Below are 27,858 nucleotides of genomic sequence, written 5' to 3' on the forward strand. Positions count from 1 at the left end.
TCCTCTTTGCCTCCTTTCTTTGCAATTAATGTGGGCCACATAACATCAGAAGCAGAAAACAGATTGTCTGCAGACTAAATTATTCCATGTGACTCAAGCAAACAAAGTAATCCAGAATCACCAGTAGATTAGTTTTTTTCCCCAGTATCAGTGACCAATTGAAGAAGTGAGACCCTGTTGGGGGTGGGATGGGAAATTGCTTGAACTCTGTGAGCAAAATCCATCAGCTGAATATTCCCAAAACAAAGTTTTGAGGATACAGCTCCATGCCAGCCCCCAAACCTGGTTCATATTATATCTCAGTGTGCCTGAATAAGGAGATATATGAAGAAGGATATTTCTGATTCCTGGTGGTCACAGCTGTTCAGTAATTCTGTACTCTTGAGGCATTGGCATGGTGACCTGCCCTTGTTCTGGATCTTTCTCTGTGTTTTGGGAAGCACATCATTTGCTGCAGTACTCACTATTAGTATTCAAGGTGTTACTTTTAAAATAATCCTGCTGTTGCCAAAAAAAAATGTCAATTACAAACAAAATCAACCTGCTGGAAAAGAAATGCAGATTTCTTCCATGGCAACCTACAAAAATATCGAATCTTCCAAGGTCCTGGTGGGCTGGTAGTACCTTCCTCTGCAGTATTTTGTACTGAGACAAGAGGACAATTGGATGCAGGCTCTGCAGGTGCAGTACTCATTGACATGTCTCCTACAAAGGAGACATAAATAAAAGTTATCCTGCAAGTTGGTAGAAGAAGTGAGGAATAGCCCTAAGATATCAGTGCCTGCTTGAGCTCCTAGTACACACTTTTCTTCCACCATTTTGAAGTTTAAAGATTATCTAGGTGGCCTAATGTCCAGTGCATCCAAGTACAGGTAGTTGTATTGTTTATATTAAGCACTCAGTCTGAGACTGAAGCATTTTATGAACCTGTGTTGAAGCATATTGGCCATATAGGTGCTGGTTGATTGATGACTGTCAAAGATGCTGACATGGGGATATGCAGCAAAAATTTTTTTTTGCTTAATTCCGATCTGGTATTCAGGAATACCATAAATATTCAGTATTTATGATATCTGGATCAAATCCTTGATTCAGGTTCGGTTTTAACTGGGAATACCAGATATATTCAGCTATTATTCCCTATGGGGAAAACTGTACAGAGGGCTGGTGTGGGGGGGGGGCAGCATTTTTACAAGTAAACCTCACCAAATGTACGGGGATCTAGTCCTGCCTGTCTACTAAAGTCCTCCCAAGTTTCAGGAAGCTTGGACCTAGGGTCCAATTCTATGAGCTTCTCAACAAGGTGCCCCCAATCACTCTGTTGTTTCCTACATAAAAAAAATTTCTAGGACTTTCCAGACAAAGAAACCTTAAGCAAAGGGGTAACCCTGGCTAAAAGCCACTTCCCAATGCAAGTCGCAATGCCAGCTGAATCAACAAAGCCCACCAGAACCAAATTTGAAGCAAAGGGACAAACATCACACCAGAGAATCTCATCAGATGTGAAGTGAGGTGGACCAACATCGCACCAGAGAATCCCACTAGAACCAATGTCAGCCAAAATAATCTCAACAGAACCAAATTGAAGCAAAGAAGGACACTGTTGCAAGCCCAACAAAAATAACAACCTACATCAAACCATAATCAGACACATCTGGAAAGTCTACAAAGGGAGGGAAACCTCACTCATTCACTCACTCCCCCTCCCTCCTGCCTTACCCCTCCTCCTTTGGGGGGAAAAGCCCAGGAAAGCTATGTAAAGTTGCATGGGGGAGTAGAGAAACAAGCTACAAGAGCAGCCAGCCAGCCAACTTTAAAAAGACGGTAGATGTGTTTGTTAGATAAAGCCAAATATATTCAGGTTTCTCTGGCATTAATTTAATTGGTATTCTCTAATTTTATTTGGTATATATTTGGTGCATCAAATACTGAATTGCATACCCTTAGATGACATGTGTGGGATAATATAGAGAATGAAGAAACTGCTGCTGCTATCATGGGGACTAATAGAGCTGTATGCTTGAAGGTCTTACAAAGAGTGTAAGAAAACCTGCCCTCTTACTGGTTGGCCTGGCTTCCACTGACGAGTACCCTAAATAGCCTATAGTATGTCCATTTGAACAGGAATGCTTTACATTCTCCAGTGATTCTTACACTGTACAGCCTGCCACCCCTGTGGTCATTTTGTTAATAGTAATTTGTAGTTGAAGTTTCTTTGTAAAAGGATTTGCTTTTTTTCAGGTCTATATCTGAGAACTGTGGACCAGGTTTACAGCCTGTAAAAGTTTACAATCCGTAACCTATGAAAAGCTGACCCTGCCATGGGAAATCCATTGGGAATCTTGCACATTAAGGGCAGTTTTTTAATCAGAGTTGCTTTTTGTTTTGCTTCTCCATTCCTTTCTGCTTTTTAAAAGGGGGAAATAAACAGTAAATCTAGGTTGCATATTTCATCATAGATGACTTTTTGTTTTTCATTTGGGAACACTTAATTTCTTATTTCTTTTTCTAGCCTCATCTCTTTGAATTTCTGTTATCTTCTTGCCAAAATCAATGTGGGACAGAATGCTACAGAGAATTTGGGAAAGGGGACCCAGCTAAAGAGAAAGCAAGGGCCTGACTGAATCCTCTTTGAGCATATAATCACAATGTGTATTTTTCCTGAGAGTTCTTGATGGTCCCTTTTTTAATAAAGTTTTTCATTTGGTGATCTGCAAGTGCCATCAGGGTTTGCATGATCCAAGGCCTGTTGTGTGTCAGAATTTCTGTGGTAGCATATCCAGATTTCTCTGAGACATGAATGTTTTGTCCATTTGCAAGGGTATTGAGTCCCAGCAGCTCTCAGGAAACTAAAGCTGGTGATGTCCTTGGATTCTTTGGAATCACCGGGTGGAAACATGAATAAACATTTGTACAGTATTTACTGTGCCCTTTTTCTGTCAGTGTAAGCAAAACACCCTCTAATTCATACCAGACTGCGATTTCTTTCATAGGTCTGATGATGTCCTGGGATACAACTACTCTGAGTTCGTCTTAAAAGATGATTGGCCAGAAATTTTGAGAAGAATTCCAAAGTTGAGGGGGTGGTACAGTACACAAATGATAGATGTGGGAACTCCTTCTTGACCTTGAATTCCTGAAGCATGAAATTTAATTACCCTGATCTTACCATACATGACTTGAAAGTTATGGGCCATAAAATTATCTTGCTAGCACACTTGACTCCATTACCTATCAGTAGTGTCATCTCACTTGGGTTGGCTTTTTGCCACAAGGCTAGAGAAGGGAAGTTCCATGGTTTATTCTAGCCGTGATCAGTTCTTGCTACTTGATTCGTGCATATTGCTTAAGTGTTTCCCGTGTCTCATTCATTAGCAGAAAACCTTGGTAGAGCCTCTTTTGTTGATATTAATGAAGTATGTGTGACAGAATAAGAATTTTCTTTAGCACCATGGATCTAATGGAAGTACATTATAAGCCATGCAAATAAGCTTTCCGTTTGGTACTATGTTGCATTTACTCAACAATGGGTCTCCAGTCTTGTTGGACCTGTGGGTACTTGTGGAATTTTGAGAACAAATAGTGGGCAACATACAAAAATAGCTGCTTTGGAGAGGTGGGTGGGACCAGTCACAAAATGGCTGACATGGAGGCTCAGCCAAATCACAAAATTTGGAAGGTTCTGAGCCATATATAATGATGGGAGCAACTAGGTGCTCCCTGCAAAAGAGACTTTGGAACATATGTTCTGCAGGTCGTCTATTGCCCTCCCCATTTCTAAATTAAAAAAAAAAAAAACAGAATGCAAATACAATGTGCAGGTGTTTGTTTTAAATACAAGAAAAGATTAATAACAACTGTGCTTATATACCACTCTTCTAGACAGATTAATGCCCCACTTAGATCAGTGAACAAAGTCAGGGCCAAACTACAAGTGATGAATGACAAAGGTTGGACACTTGTCAGCTTCCCTCAAGTCTTGATGGGAAATGTAAGCAGTTTGGTGGAATGTTGGACAAGTGACAGTTGAAAAGCCCATTGGACAGCAGTCGGAGAGCCAAGCTGCAAGACCAGGATGCCTACGTTTCCCATCAAAACTTGAGGGAAGCTGACAAGTGTCCAACCTGTGTCATTTGTCACTTGTAGCTTGGCCCTCAGTATTATTATTATCCCTACAATACAGCTGAGGAGCTGGGGCTGAGGAGTGGCTTACGCAAGGCCTCCTACTGATCTCATGGCAGTAGTGGGACTCAAACCTGCAAAGTGCTGATTCACAGCCCAGCTACTTGACCACTATACTACCGATGCTCTAGAAAGAAATCTAGAAAGACGCTGATCCTTTTGAACTTTGGGGTAACTTACATCATTGGAATAGCACAGTGATTATTATTCCAGTGTGGAGCAGCATAAGGGCATTTGACTTTTCTTTTTGTTTTTTGCAGCAAATGCTGTTGCAGATTTGTGACTGGGAAGATTGTTTGTCCCTTGTGCTGCTCATTAATGCGTGCGTGTGATGTTAGCCTTGGCAACTGCAACAGCACAAAATGCTTACTTATGCTAGACATATAGATGATTAACTTTGTTTTAGAGGGGGAGGGCTTTTTTTCTAAAATCCAGTAATGCTGGGTCCTGAAAAAACATGGCACCCTGCCCCATCCCTGTTGAAAGGAGGTGGGGCTCATACTGTTGTAATAGGAACATAACAAGAAGTTTGTATTGTTGATATGGATTACAAGTGTCTGCTTGAAAGCAAACTTTTTAAAAGTAATGTATTGAACTATATAATAATTGTAAGGTCTCATTAGCATAGAAGATTACCTTGTTTTTTAAAAGTATGTTCAGCTTTTATTGCCTTTTTCACTTTCTTGATTTTTATTCAGAATTATGAAGCAGGTTTTTCAAATGATAACTTTGTTTACCTATCTCTTGATTCTGAACTAGTTTTTAAGATGAACATTTCTCTTTGTGCGAGTGAGAGAGAGAGAATATGAACATAAATATATGGTTATGTAGCATTCAAAATATTAGCCAAAATAATAATGACATTGCTTGGAAAGCAGTTAATGAGATCGACTATCCTTTAAAAACTTAAGGTGCCTTTGGAGATTTCACCTAGTTCAGCTGGCATACAATAATCTGTGTGGTGGTGATATACAGTATAGAAGTATTTTATTAAATGAACAAACAGCATCCTGTACAAAGAGCTGAATTTACAATAAACAATATAGTTGTGTTTTTTCCAGATGCAATGCTCATAGCATGAATTGCAAAAGCCCTGCCTGCTTCAAGACAACATGGGGGGAGGGGGCTGTGTCACCCTTGCACTGGTGTAAAGTGATAATCTTCCTCATATCTGTTTGAAAGGACTGTTTGCCCCTCAGCACAGCATTTCATAGGACAGGTCTATTAGGATATTTTATGCAAAGGAAAGAAAAATAGTAAGCTAAATCCCAATAACAGAGGTGAGTTTTGTAACACTGCAGATGATTTCACAAAAGCTCATGATTTAATTCATATCTAGTGAACAGCATTCGTTCACTGGGAGCATATTTTGATACGTTTTAATTGTAGAGCAGTCAGATTGACTAAAATGTATTACGTGCTGATGGAATTAGGGTGTCTGATGCTATCATGTTACAGGCTGTAGAATTGGAATATAATGGGTATTGGCTTAAAAGTTCATGTGAGTTTTAGAGTGGAATCTCTTGTAGCAAAAGCTGCTTTGAGGAAGTAGAATGCTGTTTCCCTTTATTCAGAAATCCATTATGTTCAGACACTAGAGTTGCATCCGTGTTCTTCTTTTTCATTATTGTATCAATGGTTGCTAGGGAAACAGGCTATGGTAACTTAAGAATGCAGATTTCACTCAGTATAGCAACTGGACTTACATTGAAGGGTGCATAATGTCATCCTTCTGTTGCATTTGAGAGAGACTGTGTCTGCAGCACCTTCCAGAGCAGAAGTATGCAGCATGTGGATTGTGTGAAGCTACCAAAACAGAGGGCTCTTGTTCCTAACCTGGAAATTCCACTGTTTGTTTTCTTTGTTAAAGCAAGTTTCTAGTTCTCAGGTTTCAGAAATGAATTTTGATAAGTGGTTGCTAAGAAAAAGACTGATGTAATGTTAAGAGTATACACTTTGAGGTATAAGTTCCTGGTTGAAATATTAGAAAACCCTGTTTTGAAATATGTTACATCTTTAGACCTTTATTTAAGAGTTATCTTTTGGCTTAGAGACAGGCAAACAACTAAAAAGGCTTGTTTATTTTCTTTCTGGGTTCATTATTTCTAGTTCATATTTGGGGTTAACAATTCCAAAAGAAGCTCATAACAACATATGGGAGACAAATTCACTAGCCATGACTTGCCATACACTATGCTAATTAAAATTATATGCAAATGAACTTGTATTTGGCAATGTATAAATTATTCAAAGCCCCCTGGCTCACTTTTTCTGATGGGACTTTCGGTACCAGGCCAGTTGGCTGCAATAGCAGTAAAAGGTAAAGGGAAAATTAATACAAATCTGTGTTTCTAAAATATGTTATTTAAAATGGCTCCTTGTCACAGTGTAAAGGCTTTGCTTCAGAGTTTCTGATTGGCAGCAATTTAAAGAATAAAAATTCAGGTTAAATTAGCAAAATGTGTATATGTGAAAGGAATCCTGTATAAATACACAACTGGGAGTCCTGTATACTCCAGCATATGAGAGCAGATTTTTTCCATATTGCTTTTCATTCGTTTGACTGTGCTGGTCATATTCCTTTTCCTAAACTGCCAGGGATACCATGTGTTAAACTGTGTTAAAACTAAAATCTTCATTGAAAATGAGAAAAAATAGACAGTCCCCCATTTTCTAATTGTGGGATTCTTTTAAAACGTTTTCATGGGAATATAAGTGAGAGTACCTGTTTGAGAATTTTCAAGGTGAAGCAGGTTTTGTTGTGCTGTTTGTTTAGCTTTCATGCTAGGGAATAACAAAGCCTTCCCCTTTCCTCTAAAGCAGAATTAACTTTCCTAAGAAATAAAGTTCATAAATAGAGACTACTGTGACATTATACATCAAAATTTTGGATGCAAGATAAATCCAGACAAGGCAATATATTTAATTTGGGTCTAAAGTATCTTTTGGATGAGACAAGGTGTTGCAGAATATGGTCCAGCGGAGAACTTGGACACCATCTTCAGGAGCTAGGCTCACATCCAACTCTACTATTTTCCTTGAAACTTCTTCTAGAAAGCATTAAAAATCCATTTTTGCAAGGAATTAATGGATTAAAAAGGTAAAGGTGCAAGCACCGAGTCATTACTGACCCATGGGGGGACGTCGCATCACGTTTTCTTGGCAGACTTTTTGTTACAGGGTGGTTTGCCATTGCCTTCCCCAGTCATCTACACTTTACCCCCAGGAAACGGGGTACTAATTTTACCGAACTTGGAAGGATGGAAGGCTGAGTCAACCTTGAGCCAGCTACCTGAACCCGGTTTCCACCAGGATCAAACTCAGGTTGTGAGCAGAGCTTGGGCTGCAGTACTGCAGCTTACCACTCTGTGCTCTCTAATGGATTAAGGAGTTTGTAATGTAGTTGATTCCAAGATCAGTGTTGGTAGAATAGTTAGTGTCTGACTAAGACTGAGGAGATGCAGGTTTGATTTCCCACATGGCTATGAAGTTCACTGGTTGACCTTAGACCAGCTATACTCTGATCTCAGCCTGACCTAACTCACAGTGTTACTGTGGAATAAATGTGGAAACTGTGTATGCCATCCTGCACTCCTTAAAGAAAGGGAAGGATAAAATTTTGATAGAACATCATATAAATAACCTCTTGGGACAAGAAAGTTCATCAAATTCACCAGTGTAAAACTGTCTCACCTGCCTCTTCTCACAGCAGCCTGAAATGCTTCCAAAGTCCTGGGAGACATTTTGAGATGCCATGAGAGGGGAAAGATAAGAAAACCATAAGCCTCTGGTTCTGAAATGTCCTCATAGAGGTAGTATAGAGTTTGTCCTCTCTCATATTTTTCCCTGTAAAAAATAGAACTTTTGTATTCTATCTGGCAGTTGAGATTTTGCTTTGGTTGTAATAATGTTTTGGTTTCAGGTATATTTGTGATGAATCTGCTATTCGAATACAAGAGTAAAGATAAGATTTTAAAAATTATATTAAAAAGTAAATATTAGCACAGAAATACTAATTTAGGATTATCAAGGACAGACAGTAGTCAACTGAAGAGATTCACTGCATAGCAATAAAGTGAGATTGTATGTAGAAGCTATCCTGAAAATTAAACCTCTCGATTCATGTCATTAATTTCTCAGTGTGGAAGCATTTCTTATTGCACTGGGTGAAAAAGTTAAATATAAATGATATCTGCATCAAAAGGTGAAGCAAGGGCCCCTCTCTCAGCTTGGCAAAGATCAACTGCCATTTTGCTCTTCTTACCGGAGCTGTCTCGGACAGGAGGGGCCAAATGGCCATTCCACGTGGCCATTCCACAGGGAGAGATTCACAGATACACCCTTCCCATTGACGTGGCTAGGACTAGTGGTCATTTGACCTCTTTCCTTCCAGAACTCTATTGGTGGCAGTTTTTTCACCTGGTCTGTATGTAACCGTTATATAAAGACAAGCAAGAGACTTGAGAGAACTTGAGAGAGGAAATCTCATCTTCCACCACCACCTGTTTCAGCTTCCTTCTGTGCTTTCTTTCTTTTCACCTCACAGCTCCTGCTGCTTCTCCCCTTTCACTACTTATTTCCTTCTTTTCTCAGTTTTCCCCATTCATTCATTCCATCCATTCATTCATAGTCCGCCTTTCTCAAAGCGGATTACATAGTGTGAGATCAGCACAATCAGTATCAAAGACATTTCCATAAAGTGTCAAGGACATTTCCATAAACAATGTCATAGGGTAAATAAATACAAGTTTACAAAGACATAGTATTATCAAGGATCCAATACAGAGTTGAAGAATTGCTGAAACAAAACATAATCAGTTCTAGGACTGAGATTAGACGACATGATAGTATATAGGAGTACATATTTAAAGCAACATAATATGTAAGGCAGCATAGTAGTGACGGCCCTGGTCCCTAACTCAGTAGCAAAGCATCTGAGACTCCCTCCCTAGAATACAGCCCTCCTATCTGAATAAAAAGCCTTTTTGAATAATTCGGTTTTGCATCATTTGCAGAAAGCAAGGAGAGTGGGAGCTCTCCTGACCTCCTCTCTCCTGGCTTTCCGTAAACGATGCAAAACCGAATTATTCAAAAAGGCATTTTACTCAGATGGGAGGCTGTATCTGCAACTTTCTCTTCTGCCCTTCCTTATCCCCTCCCTCAAGGGCTTCTCCCCCTTTTCTTGCTGAGTTGTATTTTAGCATTACCCTGTTGGTGGAATATCTGCCGAGTATTTTCTGAGAAAGGTGGACTATGCATGCATTAAATAAAATAATGAATGAAATTTCCATTGAGCTTGTAGGAGACTGCAGGCACCTAACTAGTGAGCAACTGGGAGCCTTTGTGGTGCAGTGGTTGGAACCATAGTTGCCAACAGGATATGGGGGGAAATTACCTGACCCTTTAATGGGATGTTATTTACCTTGCCATGAAAAGTTTAACCTGCCCATTTCCCTTTCATTTTCTCCCTCTTCCCTGCTTCCGTCCTTCCTCCAGCTCAAAGCCCCCTTTTGCTCCCGTTTTTTTGCCCATTCCCCGTCATCCTTTTCTTTCCTGCCTGCTCCATTCTTTCCTTTCCTTGCCCCCCTCCCCCGCACTCACCTCAAGTTTCAAGATGAAATTTCAGCAGCCATTTTGGATTACCTAGGCAAGCAGACTATTGTCTCTAATTGCCTAGGCAATCATGGCTGCTGAGATCTTGTGAGGTAATCTTAATAGCATTTTAAAATGTCAATTTTTTTAATTTAGGATTTTATTTTAATTTAACTTTTTATTTAAGATTTTTCACCTAGCCTCAGGGTTCCCCTAGTCTTGTTGAACCATTTTCCCTTTCTGAGAGTAGCCCTATTTTTACAGATTTTTGATTCATACCCTGGAGCCAAGTTCGGATATTGGTATACGAGAGTTGGACCCTGAGTTTGCTAGCTTTCTTATTTGCTCCCTGTCTGCTTTCTGGCCATGTCTATTAGTTTGCAACTGGAAACTAGTTTTAGTGCATTAGCAGAAGGACAGTATGTAAATATGGTAAATAAGAAGAGAACCGAAGAAGGGAGAGGTGGATTCCAATTCTTATGCAAATTTCCCTTTTCCTGCACATAATATTTTGCATGCTTAAGTGCATGTTCACCTTTTCAAATAACCGATGAATTTCTGTATGCATGCTATACATAGATGTGTTATTTCTGAAGAATGTGATGCAGAGATATTAGCTTGGATCCAAATTTGCCTTTGGATGAGTAGACAGCCATTTCTATTCACACAAAGGATATGTGACTTCTTCTGATTTCTTGCACCTGATGCAGCCCCCTGTACCCGTATGCTGTTCCCCCTTGACCTCAGGAGTGATTTTTCAGGGGCTGGGGGCACAAGTAGGGATGAAGCCGGAAAGTTATTTTCTGTGATCAGCCCAGTCATCATCTTTTTCCAGGTAGTCAAAACATTGTATTTTGTACTAGTGAAATATATTTGCCTGATAAGAAAAGCAATCTAGTCCAGAATTGTGTTCCCACAGTGGCCAGCAAGATATGCTAGAATGGCTACAGTAGGGGCACAGAGAACAAACTCTTCTCTGCCCCCTCCCCAAACTGGTATTCATGCCTCTGGCCATGAAAGACCCATTCAGCCATCCTGACTAATAGCCATTGATGAACCTATCCTCCATCAATTTGGCTAATGGTCTTTAGCCATTGAAACTGCCACATCCAGTGGCAGTGAGTTCCACAAGTTAATTATATGTGGTATGGAGAAATGTGGCCTGCATCTACTGGCTGTCAATTTCAGTGGGCATCCTTGAATTTTTTTTCATATTTTGAGAGTGCGGCAGCGGCAGCTCGACTGCTACCTCTGTAGCAAAACCTCCCCACCTCCATCACCTTGTCAGTGGATTAGGGCACCAAGTCCAAACAAGGATCCTTTGCTCTGGTGAACACAATGTAGGAAGCCATTCTCAGTCTGTGGCCGCCAGCCTTAAAGAAACAGAGGTGTCTAAGAACAGTGGTTGGTAGCTAGCCTGGAATAGATTTGCAAGCACTGCCTATTTGTATCTCCTACGTTTGCCTTTCTATTTTAAATCTTTCTCTCATGAGTATTGCCTTCTGGTACTTCTCCAGCAGTTCCAGCTGGGAGAGGAGCTGGCTCTGGGAGGAGTTTGCTTGCCATATGGAGGTCTCTCCCAATTAAGGAACAGTTGAGGGAGTGGCAAGTTGTGCCACATTTTCTCTGCCAGCAAATGAATAAAGCTAGGTCAGGTATGTTTGTATTTACAATTTTTCAGACCTCCTTTTTGAAACAAATGTTGACTCTTCACAGCTTTTTTTATTGTTGCCACATTTTATAGCTGAACAGTGTCTGTTTAATTTCCCTCTTTCTCAGATTCATAGCTCATCTTTTGTAAAACTTACCTTCCCAAACTAGCAGTAGAACTCAGCTGTTCTCCAAAGAACTGCAGTTTCACAGAACAGGTTGGCTCAGGCAGGATGCATTTCTAAACAGCCAATAATAATGTTCAAGGATTTCTCAGTAAGGAAATACAGTTCAGCTAAAACCTGAGAAAAAAAGCAAACAAAGGCTTCATCTAAACATGAGGCTGGCTGAGGCAAAAGCACTCAAGACATGGTACGGGTCCCACAGAGCGAGTGCTTTTTCTTCAGCCAGCAAAAAGTTTGAATCGGGCCTAAGAAGTAACAAAGAGAAAGACCTCCTGCCCACAGAGGCAGAGTTATTTTGAGGCAGAGGCCACTCAGCTTCCCATATTGCTTGTCACAACTTCTCAGCTATTTCCTCCTCCCAGTTTCTGTATGGGTTAATGAGGCCTAAGGTGCCTGAGACATTAAGAAAAACAAAACAAAGGGGAAGGCTCTATATCCTTGCTTACTAGTTGAGAGGGAAGGTGATGCCCTTTCCCTGCAATGCAGTTAATCCTCCCCCTCCTCCTGCTTAGACCCAGAATTAATTACTTGATTATAAATTCCCAAGCAGTAATTTATAATAGTAATAATACCCTCAAAATTGGTCTTTGGTGCCATTTTTCCTCCATCTCAGAAACCCTTCATGCCAGTTAACATTTCTTCCTGCTCTGTCCTCCCTCCTTCATTATAGGTTTGAAACTAGGCACACTTTTTTTCTCCCTGAGGGGGACTAAACACACTGGGAGAATTAAGTCCAAATATCTATGGATTCTGTTTTCTGTGTGCGTGTTATGGGCTTGCCTGCAAAGAAAAAAAGAAAAAAGATTACATCAGTCAAAACGAACTGTACTTTATGAACTTACCTTGTATATTTACCTCATGGTCTTTGCATTGGTTTGTATAGTAAACAGACTAATAGGAGTGTTTACCCTGGTGATAAAAGGAATTTCATTGTAACAATATATCTTTATGTATCTATATTTAATCTTTAATCTTTAACAAAGTGCAAGTGCTAAAAGTGCACTTGCACTTTGTTAAAAAAAAGCTATAAAATTGTTACTGTCACTGATAGTCTCCTTGGATTAGGTCCCCCTTGTTATTGGCTGTTGTTTGGAGACTTCCCCTCTTGGTTCTACTCTTGTTTGAGAGACTATGTTTTCCCTTTGGATCATTTTCTATTGGGTCGTCATCATTTGCACAGAGTGGGACTTGCTACCACAAGGAGAAGAAATTGAATACTTTGTAGTGGTTTGAAATATTTTGTTTCCCCCTTTACCTCAAGGTCTTTCTAAGCTTGCTGTGCTCTATATAAAGATTTTATTGTAACTGGAATACATCTATATACAGTGCAGCCATTTAATATTTTTCCCGTTTTAACACTTACCTCAAATACAAAAAACCCCTTCTGCTTAACCCAGTTAAGAGTTATTTGTTTGGGGGTGGGGGAGGGGGATGAATAGTCAAAATAAAAAAAAAATCCTCCACTTATGTTTGTACCTATTTTTCCTTTGCTGTAAAATAAATCCAAATTCTGTGCTACAGCAATATAATTCTGCACTAAAAATAGAAGCTACTTAAGAGGCATTCTTCTTTCGCTCACACGTAGTAGATAATGTCTCTTCTAACAAGTTGCTTGCTGTGACAAAAATATATCATTCAAATACTAAAAAAATGTGTGTTGGGGGGGTTGTCATAGGTATTGTTTTTACTCTTGGGCAAATGTATGGAGACTTAATTGATCCAAGTTTAGACAATTAAGATTTCTTTAATCAGACAACAGACTTAATTTTAAAAAGCCAAATCCAGCAATTTTAATCACTGAAACAAATGTAAGCATCCTTATCACCGTATATCATTATATGGAGCCTAATATTATTAGGCCCCATACAATAAAAATTTTAAAAGGTGATATCCTGTCTGCAGGCTAACAGTCTGAAATCTGCTGGTCTAATGTGCTTTGGAAGGCAGGAGGGGGAATGAAACAAGAAAAGCATGTTTATTTTGTATAATCGATTCTTGTTTGATTCAGCATAGTTGGAAGGCATACGACAGTCAGCATGATTTAGTTCTTTGCATGTTGAGCTAGGATCTGGGAGACTACTTAGCCCACTTCACAGGTTTGTTGAGTAAAGATAAAAGGAGAAAGGAATAACCCTATACGCCATCTTGAGCTCCTTGGAGGAAGGGCACAGGATTAAAATATATTAACAAGATATAATGCAGTTTTTATTGCTAAAACTAAACTGGTCTGACTTTGCCTGGGTGGAAGATGGGGACCATTTGGAAGCTACAGAGAAAACGAACCCATTGATAAGAATACTGGACTTTGACTATGAAGACCGGGGTTCATATAATGTACCTACAGATATTTGGAATAATGACAATATGTGGGCCATGCTTCATATTTTTGGGATTCTATATACCTGTGGGTTCACTATATTGGCTGATTTCTATACATAGCTATAAAACAAGATGGAAGTTTGCTCTGGAGAGCTGATTTACAAAGCAGTGTTAAATTATATAACTCATCATTAGAAAGCCAGTGTGGCATGATGGATAAAATACTGGATCTGTTAATGTTGGGAGGCTTTATCTTGGTCTTTGCAATCAGGAAGAAGATTCCCCCCTCTCCTTGGATTGCCAGTAGCATGTGGCATGGCTTCCTTGTCTGAGCTACATGGATGTGTGTTATACAACTTAGTGCTCATGGTGCAACTTAATTGTTGTTCTTGGATGCTTGAGACATTATAATCTAGTGAATGATCATAATGTACTTTTGAGAGCCAGTGTGACATAGTGGATAGAGTGTGTGTTGGTCTTAGATTAGGGAAATGTGGGTTCAGGTTCTTGACAGGAGTATCACTGGGTGACCTTGACCATTGTCACTGTCTCTCACCATAACCTGCCCACAAATAGACTGCAAATATAAACTATCCTGAGCTGCTTTGGAAGAAGGGCAGGTTACAAATGTAATGCACAAGTTACCTACAATGATCACATCATATTTAATCTGCAATTTCCATTTTATTTAGCTTTCAGAGAGAGGGTTTGATCATTACAAAAACAAGGTATCCATCAGCAGGATATCTAGACAGTTATCTAGTATAAAGGTGTGCAATTTACTGTTTGTTAAGGTTATATGCTGTCAACAAAACCCATTTGTTGGTGTGAAAGGCAAGACACTGTAAGACTGGTTTATCTGGATCTTATAATAAAAAAAAAACCTCATGTGCTTGAAATGAGACCAAGTTTCTCATGCAAAATTTTTTTGCCTAAAGCACATTCATGTTTCCAGCTTCTTTCAAGCCTGTGAGGGCTGATAATGTATTTTCTTTTGCTGTTCATTCATTGTGCAATTGTAAGTGCTATTTTGCAGCTCTGGCTCAATATTACCTTTCTAGGTTGGGCATGTGGGGGGATAGTGGGGTGCTGGGGCACTAGAAAAATCACATGGAAATGGCAGCTAATTAAAAAACACAGTATGGAAAGTTGATACTGTCATCTGATAGTGCAAGCAGATCTTCAAAATTTGTGACCCACCAGACATTTCTGATGACTTCCTATAGCTCAATAAACCTCTAAAACAGAGAAAAGGGGTTGTTGGGTTTGAAGCAGCCAAGATATATGCGACTAGATCCAATGTTAAGCTAAAGTGGATCCAGTGATCACTTCCACGAAGTCTGCTTCTGGAAACTAAAGGTATTTTTTCCCGCTGGAGGACGTCTTTAGCATAAGGGCATGATTGGATCCAGCTCATAGTTAATAGGCTAGGTTTGGCTTGATGGGCTGCAAGGTGTGTGGATCTGTATGAGAGAAGTATAGGTCTTCAAACACAACTTCTTTGGTGGTTTGACTACGGACGTAGGGGTGAAGTAGGGTCCCTTGCACTTTTTAATCTATCCTATTGCTTTATATAGTCTACCTTTCTTTTGGTCACAGCATTCTAAAATGTTATAAATTACTTTCGTTGAGGTTTTCTAAATGGCTTGCTGACAGTTTAAGATAGTGAGATAAACAGCACTACTTTGTGCAGTACCTCTGTTGTTAAGAGCTCAAAGAACAACTATTTGTTTGTTTGTTTATAACATTTTATACCACCTTTCCTCCTAACTTATGGTCCCCAATGTGGTGAACAATAAACAACATTAAAATAAACGGACATACATATATAAAAACAAATAGAACACAGAATCATAAAAAGGAAGGAGAGTCAGTGATGGAATGCCAAACAAAACAGTTCAGACTTCATCCTGCAGCTAAAGAAATGATAGAAGAACAGAAAAGTGTTTTTCCCTTCTTCCACATATCTCCTAAGCACACAAAAGGAAGCTTTCTCACAACCAGATACTGATCTTGGCTTTTGAATTCCTGATTAGTAAGGCCATAGTATTCCCACAATTTCTAATATGGGTCAGACTCTCCAGTGCACTCCTCTGACATTGCTGAGGTAGACTGGGGAATAGGGTTGCCAGCCTCCAGGTGGTGGCTGGAGATCTCCTGGAATTACAACTGATCTCCAGGCCACAGAGAACAGTTCACCTGGAGAAAATGGCTACTTTGGGGGGTGGATTCTATGGAATTATGCCATGCCAGTGTCCTTTCCCTCCCCAAAACCCACTTTCTCCAGGTTTCTCCAGGTTTCACCCCCCCCCCCAGATCTCCAGGAATTTCCCAACTTGGAGCTGGCAACCCTACTGGGGAATCTGTTCTTTTATACTGTGTGTTAATGGTTTGTTCATGAGAAAATACTTAAAATGCAATTGTGAGGATTGGATTAATCTATGTTAAGTCATCTTTTATTGTGGGATTCAATGGAAGGGACCAGGAGTGCAAAGGTCATTTGATAGACACAGGCTCATGGGTTAAATAAACTATGTCCCTGAACCAGTGTAATATGAAAGAGACCAGAAGCAAAATCTGGAAAAGAATGCAGAGCTCCACCTTACAAAGAGGCAGTGTTGCCAGTTGTGTTCTTCTTTTCCCTTAGCATTTCTGTTGCTAGCAAAAGGAAATTCCAAGAAGCTGAAACTTGGAAGCAAGGAAAAGTGCCTTGGAGAACCAGCTCCTCATGATCCATGTCCGCTCTTAGGCTTTAAAGTCCATGCAGAGAAATGGCCAGAAAATGTCTGCAAGCACACATTGCAGGGAGATGTATGAGTTGCATTTCATGCTTTACACCAAAAACAGGGAAAGAAAAAGTACATAACACCATACTGTTGCTTTCCCTATTTCTAGCTCTTTAGTTACACACTTGTTGGTATCTTCTTCCCTCTTCACATTCATAATGTTTATGCCTGACTATTAATAAGCTGCAAGGACAGCCTTGCAGCCACTTTCTGGCTGTTTTCCAACGTACCCTTTTGATCTCAAGTTTAGAAATGTGACAAGACAATTGACTCTTCTTGCAATGCATTTCTTGGATGCTTTCATTCTTTACAACTGCAGCAGTTATTAAAGTGCAGGAACCCATTTCTAAGGGTCTAATAGCCTTTTCCCTACTTGTTCCTTCTGTTGCAGAAAATGCTGGTGAAGCAGCAGGACCGCCTGGAAGAGCGTGAGCAAGACATTGAGCAGCAGCTGTACAAGTTGGAGTCTGACAAGCGGCTGGTTGAAGTAACTGGGATTATTTGTTAATTTTATTTTGCCTTCCCTGATTCTAGAACCATAGCAGCAGAGAGCTGCAGCCTCCTAAATATGGTGTCCTTGATAAGGGCATCTTGGAGCAAAGAGGGTTGCAAGTAGAATAGCGAGAAGCTAACTTATGGTGGGCCCATGGTTGCCCCTCTGGAATGGGCTTGTAAAGAGAGTCTATAGTGATTTTTAAGCAAGCTGCTATTCAACCAGAACATACGGCATCTTGAAGTGGAAGTGTAGTACAGAAAGTGCAGTAATGCAAATTCTGCAACTTAATCCACCACCACTCCCATACTATTTAGTGGACTTTACTTTGCATGGATCAGTCCCCAAGTATTTGTTTCCTAGCTTGCAGACCCCTGCTTAAAATATCTCTTCTTCTGTGGCTAGAGACAAAGCCTAAGAGTTCGTGCTCACAGCCTCTTGTAATGTTTTCTCCTTTTGGTTTTCTGTATCTGACAAGATACATTTTCTCTGAGATTAAGTTAGAGCATTGCCAAGCTATGACCACTCTGGCCTATTTGTTCTCTTAAAATGTCTCCATACTTCTGCAGTCCTTTTAATGTTCTAGTAAAGCAAGTATTCAACCCTTTTTAAAATTTGTTCCTTAATAATGAAACTAGAAGGAATGGTCAGAGCCAAGGAGAAACCTCACTTCTCAGAGTGAGCTGAATATGGGTGTTTTTTCTTCCTTTTTCCATTTTGTCAGGAGAAAGTGAACCAACTGAAGGATGAGGTGCGCCTGCAGTATGAGAAGATGCACCAGATCCTTGATGAGGATTTGCGCAAGACTATGGAGATTCTAGACAAGGCTCAGGCTAAGTTCTGCAATGAGAATGCTGCCCAGGTGTTGCACCTTAGTGAGCGCATGCAGGAAGCCAAGAAGCTGCTCAGCTCTGTTCAGGTCATGTATGACAAGACCGAGGACATCAACTTCATGAAGGTGAAGTGGAGGGGTGTCTAAAGAAGGGGGAGGGGGCCTGAGGAGCATTTGGCAGTGGTATAATAGAAGATCTGGGGATTTAAGGTGGCAGTCTCAGCCCAGCAGTGACTGAATCCTATTCTCCTTGGCCTTAGCATGGTAGTTGCACACCTTCATCCTCACCCTGACATCCTTACATTGAAAGCTTCCTCTTTCCTCACGGTTTTGTAGACTTCTGTTAAACCCCCATTACCTTTTCCAGGGTTATCCAGGGGCATTTCCACCCATACTTTCCTTACAAAACTCAAGTTGATGATCTTGGCATGCTTTAACTTCACCTGCCATGGCTATCCCAGTTAGTCTCTTATTCCTTTGGTTGCGGTATCCCTCAATTAGTCATTCTGAAACCTTTATCGCAGCAGAAGAAAGTAAGTGTGGAGAAAGAGGGAAAAGCTAAAGGATGGAAGTACTTTCCTCTTTTATTTCTTTGATGTAGCCATGATGCCATTGTTCCTGCTTTTTCAATACCACTCGGTCATTTAATCGAGATGTCAGAAAGAGTTAGAAGGAAAGGTAGCAGGGCTTCTGCTGCTTTTTTTAAAAGTGGGCCAAAACATACTTGGTTGCTTTTCCTACTCTTCTGCCTACTTTAACGCCAGACCGTTAAATCCACTTCAGTAATCTAGAAGACACGCCCTCAGTCACTTGCGTATGAGACATGTATTACCATTAAGGTTATTGATTGTGTTCAGAATAAACCCCCACTGACATTTCCTCCCATACCTCCTAATTAATATGTGGTAAAATCATCGTTACCGCATGGCAGGATCACTCAGGCAGCTGACTGCTTCTGGGCAGTTAACTCAACTGCATGGGGCTCAGAGGTACCAAGTAACAAATGTTATTGCTGCTTCTCATTTTGTACTTGCTTTTGGAAACCCAAGAAACAAAGTGTATTAGCTCCGTATTAATTCTGAATGGAACATACATTTAAATTATTACTGTTTAATAGGCAAAACACATGAAAGAGTCCTTAAGAAAAGGACTGGGCCTCTGCTTCTGGGCCTCTGAGTCAGTGTGATGCAAGCCAGAAGGCTGGGCAAGGAAACAAGTCCAAATCATCACTCTTGGTCCTGAAATTCACTGGGTTACCTTGGGCCAGTTGTCATTTCTCAGCTTAACCTCCACTTGGCCATTGTGAAGATAAAGTAAGAAAAGTCTGTATATGCCACACTGAGCTCTTTGAAGGATGGTGTGATACAAATGTGGTGTTGATGGTGAATCCATAGTGTGATCCTAAGAGATGTGATGCCGCAAACTTACTAAATCTATGCAGGTGTGGGTCTGAGAGCGGCCCAGACTCCTAACTTAGAGGAATGTTGTGTAGAATAAAGAAAAGTCTAGAAATCCTGTGTCAGTTAGCCAGTTCTTTAAGAGCTAAGGCCATTTGCAGCCATTAGAACCATCAGCCAATCAGAAAAAATTATATATGAATGTGTACATGAAAGGGGCTAGAGAAGTATATGGAAGTTAGAATAATTCCATGCTTGATGGAGCATGGTTGGTAGCTACAGACTGTAGCTTAAAGTGATAAGTTACAGTTTAGAAACAGTGTTGTAGAGCAAATACAGTACTGGGCTGAGGCCTCGGCTGGAGTTCTTGAATTAAAGATTTGCTAGGTGGATTTTGTCTAGAATGTCTGCCAAAGCATTCATGCAGACTCATGAAGCCAGCCCTTTTTATTCCACCTTTGAGATCCGGAAGGACTGAAAGTTGTTGAAATTTTGTAAAAGTAGCAATAGTTATTAACATTTGATCTGAGCAGCTTAAGTTGACTGATCACTTGATATAACAACTTGCCATTTATACAGTGCTTTAATTATGTAAAATAGTCCTATAGAGATCCTGAACATCAAATCTTCTACATGCAAACCTGTGCTTTAATTCAAGGAATGGTCCTTCCCAGGTGGTGCTGCATGTCTGTGGAGTATGGATGTAGTGGATGAGGAAGGACTTGGGAAGCCAGAGAACTGATAGGAACAGCAGACAAGTCAGCAGGTTTGGACAAGGTGGAGATGCTCTGCTACAAGAGACTTGCATGTATGTCAGCTTCTGATTTCATTTTCTCTATTGCCTCCTAGAATACCAAGTCTGTGAAAATCTTAATGGATAGGTAAGAAATTAATTTCTGAGCAGTTTGTTTGTTTCATATAGCAGGACAAGATGATTTCCTGGAAATGGAGCTAAGGTGACTAAGTAAGGGGTGGGAGAGTGTGGTATAAATTGCTGTTCCACTTGCTGGTGCTTATTGCACTGTGATGGGATTTAGTTTTGGTTAGCATATTCCAGAAAGGTATTCATTCTGTCCTGGTCAGATACAGGGATGAGGTGAGAGTTATTCTGTTATCTGAACTTTAAGAATAATGTTGGAAAACTGGACAGTGCTCTCATCACAGTGTCAAGAATGACCTGAACTTTGAGAAAGAAGCCTTGCAGCAAAATTATTAAGTACACTCAAGCTGTTTAGCTTTCCAGAAAAAAAGATAAGAAGAAATTGGATTATAATGCCCCAGCTCTTTCACAGGAAAAAAATATATGGGGAACGTTCACAGGGAGATCAGATGAGAACAGATGTTGGGAAATTAAAATTGTACAGAGTCCAGTTAAAAATTAGTGCAATATTTAATGTGATCTTATAATCTGTGTGGCAGGGTGTTTATACCTTGTAAAGCTCAAATCCAGACTGAAAATAAGATATGCATTCGCTGAATCCCACTTCTAAGATGCTCCCTGCTTCACCTGTCCTTGAATCCTGCTTTACAGTGTAGTCCTAAATGGAATTAAACCTTTCTAAGCAAAAAAGCAGGTAGGCTGTTAAACCACCTTGGTGGCCCTGATGAGAGCGGAAAGGCAGGGTATAAATTTTATAAATAATTACTGTGGCATTTGGTTGTATTTGGCTTTGCCCTGTGTATCCAGACACAATACTGAGGAGGTCCAAAACCTTAGAGCATCTCCAATCTGTTTTGGTCATGATAGGCAATTTTGATAGATGATTGAAAGAAGAAGGTTGTGTGTGAGAAGAAAAATGTACAGTGTATGGAATCAAACCAGAGAACAATGGCTTCTCCTAAATGGAAATAATGTCACGAGATTCTCTACTGCACAATTGTCTCTTTGAGGACTTAAGATGGTTTTTAGGGATAAGGTACTCCCGGGGGGTGGGGGGGACATTCCCCTGTGCTTGGTGCCATTTCCATATTAGCAGAACTGTAGGAAAGAACCAAGTAGCCCAATCTGAGGCAAGAGGAAGTCAAACATATTTCAGCTGCTGTCAGAAGTCTGAAGGAAAACTCAGTTGTTTGGTTTGTAATATGCTACAATATTTTTTAAAGGACTCAGAACTGCACAGGAGGCAGCCTGCCCCCTCCCAAGATTGGCCACCTCAACTCCAAGCTCTTCCTGAATGAGATTGCCAAGAAGGAGAAACAATTGAGGAAGCTGCTGGAAGGTGAGTGATACCTTCCCTGATCCTTCTTTCCCTTGTGTATGAATGAACAAATCCTCACTGGCATAAACAGTAGCCCAAGAGGAAAGATCGCTCGCTGTACGTTTTCTGCCTCCTTAATCTTGGTATTGCTCATCAGTAGCCTTATTGCAACCAGAGGGTACAGTCAACATGGAGAAAGGGTGATGGTAGGGGAAGGTAGGGGACCAGTTGTTTCACTGGATGACTATACTTCGGTCCCAACTTACTGCTGTTTTCTCTCTGAGATCAGTGCCTGAGTTTGATCCCAGCTGCTTTCAGATTAAAGCTAATATTTAAAAATACAGGGCATTTTGCAATTGCACACATCTATTTTTTGCAGAACACGAGAGAGATGTAGTGAAAAAATCAGTTGGGCGCTGGAACATTGTCCTTTTCCCACCTGAACTTCTAGAGCCATGGCTTTCAAATTCAAAGCAGGAAGGAATCCTTCCTAAATAAGAGTGGGCAATTTAAAGAAAAAGCACGCTTCTCCCCATTCACTTAACCACTGTAGTTTGATCATAGGGCAGCTGTGTCTAATGAATAGTTACTACTTCCTGAGCATTCAGAATTAAGAACCACATAACTGATAGAGACGGCTTAAGCAATTGTTCAGTTGTCTTGGGGACATTCATACTGCAACATTTAAGGGGAACCCTTTGGTCTGATATTACAGGTAGATGTATCTTTTTCCTAATAGCTACTCTTTTATCTCTCTCTCTTTTCCCTACTCCTTGCATTTTTATTCAAGTAATTCCCATTGAGTCTTATAGAGGGCCTGCCTTCTATTTCAATGTGTATAGACTCTCATCCCCCTGACCTGAACAGCTCAGGTGAGCCTTAGCTCATCAGATCTCAAAAGCTGAGCAGGGTTGGCCTTGGTTAATAATTGGATAGGAGACCTCCAGCAAGGACCAAAGTTGCAGAATCAGGCAATGGCAAACCACCTCTGTTAGTCTCTTGCCATGAAAACCCCACTAGGGGTCGCCATAAGTTAGCTGTGACCTGAGGGCAGGACTTCGTTCATTCATGTTCTTTGAAGCAACATATTTGTGGTGTGCGTATCCGTCTGGGACAGCAGTGCTTCTGCACAAAAACAGTGGGGGTGGGGTTGTTCTCTTTGAGATGTCATCAACAAGAGCTTCCATGCAATGCATGGGAAGCAAAGTGTTACTTCACAAGTGGGCTGTAGTTTGGTTTCAGCTGGACTATTTTGTCCACTTTGAAAGGGATTCAAAGAATATGAGGTGGGGGTTAAAACACATGACATACGAAGTAATGATGGAACAGCTGGTTTTAGCATAAAGAAGATTATCAATTTGTTAGAAGATTTCAAGTGAATACTGGTTGTTCTTAAACACAACATAAACACACATACACACAGCAGAAAGGTCAATGGCTGTTATGTCAACATCTCAAACACATTAGTAAGCAGCATTGGATGGAAATTGAAGACTTCCAGAAAGATCAGGAAAACAAAACCTGTTTTAATGTACAAGAAGTTTGGTGGTTGAACGAGTTGCCCGTGACAGTTTGAACTTCCTTCTTTTGAGATTTTGAAGAGAGGATAGATGACTATTGAGCAAAGATAGTTTAGGAGTAGAGATTCCCACTGTTGTGGGAAAGGATGTACCTTGATATACCTTCCAGTTCCCTGAGTCTATGATTTTACATATTTGGCCTAATGAAACTTAATCATAACAAGATAGAGATGCCTGTGATGGGCAGAAGGACTGACCTCAGATCTAAGAAGTTCTCTGTTTTGGATGGGGTTGTACTTCCCCTAAAGGAATAGGTTTGTAGCTTGGAAGTGCTCCTGGACCTGGATCTTCTGTTGAATATGCAGGTGGCAGCTGTGGCCAGGAGCATCTTTCGTGAGTGGCAAAAAAACCCTGTATGGGTGGGACCCCACCATACTTTAAGGATCACTTACTGCCACATGAACCTACCTGACAACTATGGTCATCTTTGGGGGCCCTGCTTTGAGTGCCTCTGTCATCTGAGGCTTGATGAGTGGCAACCTGAGAAAAGGGCCTTCTCAGTCATGGCACTAAAATCATGAAACTCCTTCCCCATGGAGATTCATCTTGCCTCTTCTGTCATTGTCTTCCACTAGCGGATGAAGACTTTTATGCATCTCTATATTTTATTTAATGGTTTTAAATGGCTCTGTGTGTATTTTTAATCTCTATTAATGTTTCAGATTGCTACCTTGGAACCCTGAATTGGATAGAAAGGTAGCATAAGGTAGCATAAAAATGTATTAAATAAAATAATGCAATCTAATTGCGCAATAAGGTTTTTCTGGTTATGGAGTTTAGGAATGTTTAAGTAGAGTTTGCAACCTGAATGCATTACATGATGGTCAAAAAGAAGCTACATTAAATGGAGTCTAATCCTGAAAATAGTGTGTCTGTTCAGGGCTTATAGAACCAGAGGAGTTAGCCGTGTTAGTCTGTAGTAGCAAAATAGTAAAGAGTCCAGTAGCACCTTTAAGACTAACCAACTTTACTGTAGCATAAGCACATGCATCTGATGAAGAGAGTTGTGGTTCTCGAAAGCTTATGCTACAGTAAAGTTGGTTAGTCTTAAAGGTGCTACTGGACTCTTTACTATTCAGGGCTCAGGCAGCTTTCCTAGTGCAATTCCGTTTGGCCCAAGGGCTGCTTGTAGCCAATATTTAGTTTACTTCACTGCTAATGTACTGTTAGTAGCTCTCCAGAATCTTTGGCAAGGTCTTTCCTCCTTAGCAATACTTCTTTTCTGTAAAGCACCCTAAAATGTGGCTCACAATAGTCCTGTTGTCCCTTATTCAAAGTTGTGTGAATTGGGTCTAGATCTAAAACTTGCTTTTATGATTAACTTAAAATTCAAAACCATTTGTATAATCTAGTTTCAGCTTTCACTTGCTAGTTCTTTGGATGGGCTAACAGTGGAACAGGAATTCAATGGGATTTTTTAAAGAAAATCTTGTCCTTGTATCATTTGCCTTAGAACAGTTCTCCTCCTAACCTTTCTGGCTCTGGGTGGGAGCTGCAAGGGCCCTCTAGGCAAGCATATATCGTTCTTGAATCTAGTCGACACTTTTACTCTGCAGGCTCTTAGAACCTGACATTTCATTTTTGACAGAGGTTTTTTTCCCCCAGGATCATTCTGTGCTTGGATCTAGTGTAAGGGCTTTTGCAGTCTATAGATGACCCTGAATTGGATTGCAGAGAAGTCATGCATTTCATTTGATGAATTGAAAAGGCTTTTTTTAAAAACGAAGACTCATGTTACTGTTTTATGCTTATTACACATTTGCTATGTGCTAAGCATTATATAAACAGGGATATTAAGTGATTGCTGCACAGAGAATTCAATAAATATCATAAAGGAGGGGAGAGGGCTTGAAAATGGAGTAGCAAGAATAGGTTGAAGAGAAAATTCAACCAGTTCTAGAAAGCAGAGGAGAGGTAAGAATATTGTGGACCAGGAATTCATGATGGTTTGCTGGGCAAAAGGAAGAAGGTGCAGGAGGGAGCAAAATATGGGAGGGTACCTAGGTAGTCTGGGGATCAAGGAATCCCTCCAGTGACTTGGCTTGTATCTCAGATCACTATTGGGATAACCTAAAATCTTGGTCTGTATTTGCAGCCCTGAATGTAGATGCACATTAGGCTTCCTCTGCTGTGAGACTCCAGCTTAGCTTTGCCTTCTCTAGCTGCTGTAGCTTCCCTCCCCATGTAATTTCTTTCTCACTTAATTTGCCCCCTGGACTCTGCCGAATTGCTGGGCTAATAATGCAGACCACCCAAAGCCAGTAGTTGACTTGCAATCAGGGTGAGGTAGGACTTAGCTGGGGCAAGGAACACAGTGCAGCTGAGGGTTCACCTTGTCCCTTCTTTGGTATTACTGTATCTGAAATGCTGGGAACAGGCAGGAGAGGACAAGGGAAGATACAAAGGCTTCTGGTTAAGAAGCTGAGGTTACAGTTTCCTGTTCTGAGCTACTTCAGACTTTGTTACATTATGTAAATGAAAGAATAATGGCACGTCAGCATACTTTTGGGCAGCGGAGGATGGACGCACCACTTTGTAATTCCGTTTTTAAAAAAAAATTTACAGAGGTAGCTGTGTAAAACAGGAAGGACTGTGGGCATTGCCTCTGCTTGTATTGGTTACTCTTAAGTGCTTGGCATTTTAAACCAAATTCTGGAAGACACCTGCCCCATATTGCTGGAGCTTCTCCATAAATCTTGTCACCACATCCAGAACTTACTTACTTACCCTAAGATGAAAGCTCTTCGCCTTGTTTCATTGTTGCTTATGTCTGTTTACACCATGTTAGAGCTGGGAGGAGAACTGGTAAAGGAAATAGTCTTTGAATAAACGAGTCTCCCTGCATCTGTTTCCTGATAACTTGAAACAAGATGGCGCCTTTCATGAGAGGATTTTTCAGTTGTTCACTAGATGAAAATTCTGGCTTCCTCCACAAGGTTACAGAAGGTGTCTTCTCTCTTTCCTTTCAGGTCCCTTCAGCACTCCGGTGCCCTTCCTGCAGAGCATCCCCATGTACCCCTGCAGTGTCAGCAACTCAGGAGCTGAGAAACGCAAGCACGCCACAGCTTTCCCAGAAGGGAGCTTCCTGGAGCCTTCCTCGGGGCCTGTTCCCAGCCAGTATGTGAGCCAGGGGGCTTCAGCTGGCGAAGGCCAGTCTGCACAATCCATGGTGCCTTGTAGCTCCACCCAGCACATTGTAGGACTCCCCAGCGGCCCCCAGCCTGTACACTCTGGCTCAATGTTCAACCCTTCCCACTACCCCAACAGCACATCATCTCAGCAGTCTGTGCTGTCTCAGTATGGTGGGCGCAAAATCCTGGTCTGCTCAGTGGACAATTGTTACTGTTCCTCAGTATCCAATCACAGTGGGCACCAGCCATACCCCCGGTCAGGCCACTTTCCGTGGACAGTGTCATCGCAGGAATATTCCCACCCACTTCCACCTGCTCCATCTGTACCTCAGTCACTTCCAGGATTGGCAGTGAGGGAATGGATTGATGCATCGCAGCAACACGGACGCCAGGATTTCTATAGAGTTTATGGTCAGCCTTCCACCAAACACTATGTCACCAGTTAACCATCTGGCTTGAATAGAATCTTGTTAACTTTTGAAGATCTTTTTAAAGTCTGGGGGTTTTTTTTGTTGTCGTTGTTTTTAAATCAAATCCATTTCCACTTATACCCTGCCATATACCGCAGTCTGAGAGGGGCATTGGCATCATCTCTAGTTTTAATTTGATTTTAAAAAGTCCTCCCCTGTACCAGGATTGGGGCGGGAGGGGAAGCTGCAGAAGAAAATAACAAGAATTTCAATCAAGAATCTACTTCTGGATCATGTGACCTTGCTACTTACCAGTTTGGAAAACTTTTAAAAGGGACAAAAGATCCTTTTCTATTTCAAGGTCTATGGGCTGTTTGGTTTTGCTTTTTACATTCTTTCTCCTTCCCATTTTTTAAGAAAAGTATTTCTATCATTGATTCATTAAGAAATGATACTTGTAGGGTTTTTTAAGGCTGATTTTTTTTGTGTTAACAGGCCATGTATCGTGCATATTGGCATTTTTCTTCTTCTTTCAGAGATTTGTAAATACACAATGGCAGGAAATGAAATGCACAAAAAAAGGGAAAAGAAACTTTTAAAAAAATAAGAAATTTAAAAAAATCTGTTTTAGTTTCCTGGGGGGAAGTGTGTGCCAAGATGGACACATTCCTTCCTATGTTTCGTTGATGCAACTTCCTCTAACAAGCACTTTGTATTAAAAAAGTGGACTTCCTGTTATAAGGCGCAGGTATTTATTCTGTAACCAATTTTAGAACACACACAAAAAATATTCAAATAAATGTGATCACTTAGTGCAAATGCCTTGTTCTGCTTTGCCTCTCCGGGCACCACTTTGACCAATGCCTTCTCTGGGAACAGGAAATCGTTACTCAATCAGACATCTCCAAGGATTTAAAAATAGATTGTACTTTATTTGTATGCTCCCTTTGGAATTATCTAAGTTGAAATGCAAGGACTGGATAAATGTTGAGGGTTGGTCAGATACACTGGGTGATATTGTGCACATTCCGGTGTAAATTTAAAATATTGCACTTTATACTTTCTGTTGGTATATAAGGAGACATTAGAAGCTGAATCAGGGC

At 40.6% G+C, this 27,858-nt stretch overlaps 1 protein-coding gene across 2 annotated transcripts in view; it reads left to right on the plus strand.

Annotated features, from left to right (window-relative positions):
• Positions 1–27,574, plus strand: part of TRIM8 (tripartite motif containing 8) — a 77,751-nt gene extending 50,177 nt beyond the window's left edge. For both annotated transcript variants that reach the window (XM_054982653.1, XM_054982652.1), the window contains exons 3-7: positions 17,106–17,201; positions 17,932–18,165; positions 20,286–20,317; positions 21,540–21,655; positions 26,184–27,574. In XM_054982653.1, coding sequence (XP_054838628.1) covers positions 17,106–17,201; positions 17,932–18,165; positions 20,286–20,317; positions 21,540–21,655; positions 26,184–26,791 — 1,086 coding nt within the window. In that variant the 3' untranslated portion in view covers positions 26,792–27,574. The remainder of the gene's footprint in view (positions 1–17,105; positions 17,202–17,931; positions 18,166–20,285; positions 20,318–21,539; positions 21,656–26,183) is intronic.
• Positions 27,575–27,858: the final 284 nt, after the last annotated feature.

This window comes from Eublepharis macularius, chromosome 6 (assembly GCF_028583425.1).
Source record: "Eublepharis macularius isolate TG4126 chromosome 6, MPM_Emac_v1.0, whole genome shotgun sequence".
NCBI lineage: Eukaryota > Metazoa > Chordata > Lepidosauria > Squamata > Eublepharidae > Eublepharis > Eublepharis macularius.